This window comes from Montipora capricornis, chromosome 2 (genome assembly GCF_036669925.1).
Source record: "Montipora capricornis isolate CH-2021 chromosome 2, ASM3666992v2, whole genome shotgun sequence".
In the NCBI taxonomy this organism is placed as follows: Eukaryota; Metazoa; Cnidaria; class Anthozoa; order Scleractinia; family Acroporidae; genus Montipora; species Montipora capricornis.
Genome location: NC_090884.1, coordinates 41954805 through 41959849, shown reverse-complemented (window position 1 = coordinate 41959849; position 5045 = coordinate 41954805). Strand labels below are relative to the sequence as shown.

The window sequence follows — 5045 nt, the reverse complement described above, 5'->3', positions numbered from 1 at the left end:
CTCTGAGGACCGAACAAAATTCATTATGTGAAACTTGGAGAAAGAGTTGTAGAATAAAAACAGTCCTTTATTGCTTCCTCTGGTTTGAAATCCTGCCATGATGTCGCAGTTCAGAATGCAATGTTTGTCTCCGAAAACAGCATCTTTACGGTTTACGGTCATATAGTAAAAACCATTTCATTCAAATCAAATCAAACCAAATCAAGTGGCAGTTTTTGATGGTAGTGGAAACCAGACTACACCAAGAGAATCTCTCCGAGCATAGTAAAGTACCGACAAACTCAACCCACATATGACTTTGAGTGCGGGAATCGAACCTGGAGCCACACTGGTGGAGGACGAGTTCTCTGCCTGAGACTATCAAGGTCACCTCGTCATTGGATCGACTCGCTACCAACCTACTCGCCACCACAAGCTCCGAGAACTGTTACGCTTTAATAACGAACACTTTGGTTAGACTTGTTTGTTGGAGGCATCCTTGTGGCAAAAGAACTGGTACCCCATTTTGGTGATCAAATGGGAACACGTTTTTTGATGGTAAAGTGCCCCCGTGATCAAAAAATCAATTCTTATTTTTCTTTGGATTTCAGAACTATGTTAACTAAAACACTAAGCGACCAAAGTTTTAAGCCTTGATCTTAAAAAGACACCTGTTTATTTTAAGTGGAATTTTCCTATTTAAAAAATTACTAACTTTAAGGAAGTTCGCGCCCATTGATACTGCGCATGTCACGCACACGTCATGAAGGTTTACCACGAAGGTAAACACGCTGCTAAAGCCGCAAACATTTTCCACAAGAATGGAACGTGAAAGCGTGTGGCATCATGGGATAGCTGTGGACCCAGGTCTTCTCGGAAATGTCACGCAATGACGTGACAGTGCGAATATACCATCGCTTTGAGAACTTCGCAGCGATTTCACTTTCTTGAATGCTCGGTGACTACTATTTTTCTTTCCGTAGATCACTTCCATTCCTGATTTTGTCCATTTTAACAAACAACAACAAAAATCTTAACGTGAGAAGTTACAAATATTTCGCCTTTTATGCTCTCGTGCGACCGAAGTTTTCTTTCTTAGACTAATATGTATCGTTTTTCAAGGTCTATTTCACCTCAGAAAAAGATATAAGCTGCAAAAGTTTGTTTAGTTACATTAGTTAATTTTGAATTGAGTACGTTTACCTGATCTAAATGTCACTAATGTAGCTTTTTTATTGCTGACAGTTGTAAGCTAAGATCGTCTTAAAATAACGCAACCTTCTAAAAGTGCACCTCATGATCTCGAAAACGAGCACGGTGACCCCCATTTTTTGCCTCTTTGGCCAAAGTAGATCATTACCTTTCTGCGTGGCAAGTTTAAGAAAAATCTGTATGTGGGAACGTTTTGGGCGCGAACGTCCGTAAGATCTTGAGAGAGCTGGATCGAAAAGAAAATAACGTCAAAGGCTCACTAGTTTAAGAACACAATGCGTGTGTACGCGGAGAATTAATATGCAGCACGGGAGTTTTGGGCTTTCAGACTTTTAAACGCGCGTTTTGCATATATAATAAGCTGCATTCACACGCTGAAATTTTAATCTAGTGAGCCTTTGACGTCACTTTTCCATGTATTCAACCCTCTGAGGTCCAATTGGTCAGTTTTGATCGTGAGTAATGGCGGACCGTGAAATCCAAAACTTACACTTAAAGTAAATGGCCTTTTGATAAAAATCAAAGTCCAAAATTTTGCCAGTCAGGTGTTAAGCAAGCAAAATTTCACAATCTGAAGTTGAAAAGGAAAGAAGGATCATGTGATGACCTCAATTTGTGTATTCATATTGATTTATTTGTGCTGCCTTTGGTTTTTGTCCTCCATTTTTTGTTGTTTTTTTTTTCTTTCTATTTCGATAAGCTTCTGAGCCTTTTTTCAGCATGCATCACATTTTTTCTACCGAGCAAAAGAAGATTGGATGTGGCTATAAGTGTAATGTGCGGTTCAATATTTGTTTTTTCCCGTATCGACAATGGCAAGACCTCCATTTTAGCGCCTATCATGTAACGGGTAAAAATTTGTCATTACTTTGTAGAAAAGAAATTATTTTAGCTTGCGAACAGGCTCTGTGTTATTGTGGTACTCATGGATGTTTTCGTCTGTTTGCTCTTGAATGGCGCGTGCGTGGTCAAAAGACCATCCACCTTGAATGATTCAAAACTGACTGATTTTACTGCTATCTAAAGTCATCAAATTCGAACGTTTGAAACTCTTCCTTATCATCAGAGAGAATCGACTACCCCTCGGTTTTTGGTCTACTTTGAGACCAAAACGAGCCTCTTTCCCTGGATCCGCAACCGTCTTCTCGACCGAGATAAAGAAATAAAACCTTCAGGGCCCGGTTGTTCGAAAGCCAATTAACTTAGTCGTAAATTTTTGTTTCATGTTTTCAACTTTTGGTGAAGTTTTTGTTTTTCAAGATTGATTTCTTCTAATGTAAAGTTTTGAAGAATATCACTAGCGTTGAACAGCATTTGGGAGTAGGGAAATAAACTCCTTGGTTTATTTTTAGTCTGGGATTAGCGTTAATCGGCTTTTGAGCAACAGCACCCAGAAAGATGCTAAATACACAGCATTGTTTAACACGATTTGGATCAGTTTTTGTTGATTTCACTCCCGTGATCACCATCAACAAAAGAAAAGGATACTTGATGTTGGCACAAAAAAATGGAGTTCGTTATCCTGGAAGATTAGCTTTGGGTATACGCGTTTTCTTTGTTTTGGGACACCAAAACGATCACCGTGACTTCACGTGAAAATCAAGGATTGTATGTCGCAAGTTAGATTGGGATTGTTTTGGTTTGGCCCTACTTCACTTTATGACTGGCCTTAAGATCTCGTGCCACTTTCTCAGCCAACCAGAGATTGTGGCAAAATTATATGCCTGTAACTCGCTCTTCCTGCATGAATGTGCTTTGTGCTTGTCTGTTGTGATTGGCCAAAACAGTCTATTTTGCAACCTCGTTTCCAGGGTCTCTCTTGTCTGCCTCCCTTGCTCAACGACAAGGGCGGCAGAGGTTGACTATTTTTGTTTGTTTTTACGGCACGCAATTTAAAAGAAAGAAAAAGAAGAAGAAAAGGATAGACAAAGAAGTTTCTCGCTTGTGCCTTTATTAATTCAAGTTTTCAGTTCTAACATTTGAAAGTGCCCCGAGGGTTCCGTCGTTGCTCTCCAGCCGTTGAGTGGGACTTTATCTTAAGTGAAGAAGAGCGATTGCAATTTTGAACTAATGAACAGGTTAGTCTCACCGACCTTACTTGAGTTCCTCTTTAGCCTTTTATTTCTTGGATGAAATTGTAAACTAATTTTGTTTCCGTTGAAATTACTTCTTAAGAGATTTACTAAAGCGACACCTGCACCTGTAGTAGCTTATGTGGTAGACTTGTTGCCAATCAAAAATGAAAATCGCTCCAAAGCTGGGGCTTTTTTAAACATTTGAATGAGTGTTGTATCTGGCTGGCTGTTTTTATGTGAAGTAGTCTGTTGGAGTTTCCATGAAACAGCAAGTCCTTTAGTAACATTTTCGCTCAACTGCTTGCCCGTTCAAGAATCTGCGTCCATGTTAAAACTCCATCCAGCGTTCGTGTCTTTTGTACTTTCAAAATCAACCAATTCGAGCTGGGTTTTTTTTTGTCGTGATTTGTCTTGAGTGAAATTGCTAGCGCCATCCATTGCACCATAAAAAGAAATTCTTTTTCTTTCGGGAGTACCACCTCCTTTAGCTTGGCTGTTCGTGTCCCGCAAGGCCAGATATAACAATCGAAAGCGCGCGACGAAAGCTTGGAAGACGCCATGCATACAGTAACGGATTTATCGCAGAATTCAAGGTCACCGCGAGAAATGACGTGTCCCTTAACCAGTGAATGACGTGGCAAGAACACTGTGACGGCGCACATAAATTCATGATGTACATTAACAGGCACGGTGTTATATAGCATACTGCAAACAGAATCAAAATCAAGATAAACGTACTAGTTAGTTTATCTTCCAACAGTGTTGCTTTTTGATTCGCCGTACTTAGACTCTGTAGATTTTCTTTTCGAAACTTTCTTCCTTGGTAAAGAGTTCTTATTATCTTAAGGTACGCGCAAGCCAGGACGCAAACTGAAACTAAGATAATAACATTGGCAAAAAGGAAAGAAAATGCTCGGTATCCCATTACAAAATATGGCGCTAAAAACACGGGCGACAGAAGCCATATTATGCCCGCGGCTAGAAACACTCTGTAACCGTTCACTCTTGTCCTGTATTCGAACGGCTTAGAAATTGCGTAGCAGCGTTCGAGGGTTAATGCCAGTATGCTTAAGACGGAAACAGTACAGGGAAGAAAATACAACACTTGTAAAATCCTGACTAATTGCGGAGAAGAAACGGAGAAGGCTTCTGTGATGTGATACGCCACTGAGACCGGCTCCGTCAGCGCTCCAACCAATAGGTCTGTCACGGCGAGATTGAAGATGAAGTGAGTGAAAGGCGTGCGGAGACATTTGAACTGCGATGAACTTTTCATGATCGTAAAACACACCAAAATGTTGCACGGAACAGTTACAATCGAAAAAAGAAATGACATTGCGGCTGTGAAGAGCGAGAGGGAAGTTGGTGCTTTGACACTGGCACACTGGCTTTCTCCTTCGTGATCAAACATGTTTTCAAATGACATTATAAGATTTTCTTTTTTCTCTTGTGGTTCTCCTGTCATCCCATCGGTCCAATTGATTCCTTTGCTTCTGAGGTCTGATACGTGTTAGCTGAAAAGGAAAACCTGATTTCTTGCGATAACATGCACGCTTCCGATGAAAAGGGTTATACTTTTCATGAATAATCAAGATTAAAGTGTACATGCAAGAGCTTGTTCGCCGGATGCTATTAAGGACACGTAAAGCGTGTTCTTAGGTATACAAGGAGACTTGCCGTAAGCTATAACCATAATTTCATGTCATGTGCGGTTAATTTTCTCTCGCCTTTTTTTTTAATCCAAGCGGAATTAAAAACTGGAAAAAAAAAAATGGTGCT

General features: G+C 40.2%; 2 protein-coding genes across 2 annotated transcripts in view; one reads left to right on the top strand and one right to left on the bottom strand.

Annotated features, from left to right (window-relative positions):
- LOC138022209 (NADH-quinone oxidoreductase subunit B-like) overlaps positions 1–75 on the top strand; it is a 9163-nt gene extending 9088 nt beyond the window's left edge. Inside the window, exon 10 of the mRNA XM_068869269.1 lies at positions 1–75. This exon is cut by the window's left edge and continues 225 nt beyond it. The gene's annotated coding sequence lies outside the window, so the exon portion shown is untranslated.
- A 3531-nt stretch (positions 76–3606) lies between these two features.
- LOC138022205 (adenosine receptor A1-like) lies at positions 3607–4825 on the bottom strand. The gene has a single exon (XM_068869256.1). The coding sequence runs from the start codon at positions 4729–4731 to the stop codon at positions 3751–3753; it is 981 nt and encodes a 326-aa protein (XP_068725357.1). The 5' UTR covers positions 4732–4825; the 3' UTR covers positions 3607–3750.
- Positions 4826–5045: the final 220 nt, after the last annotated feature.

What these genes read in the sequence shown, in the direction of transcription:
- LOC138022205 (XM_068869256.1), bottom strand. Translation starts at nt 4,731, where the DNA reads ATGACAGGAGAACCACAAGAGAAAAAAGAAAATCTTATAATGTCATTT.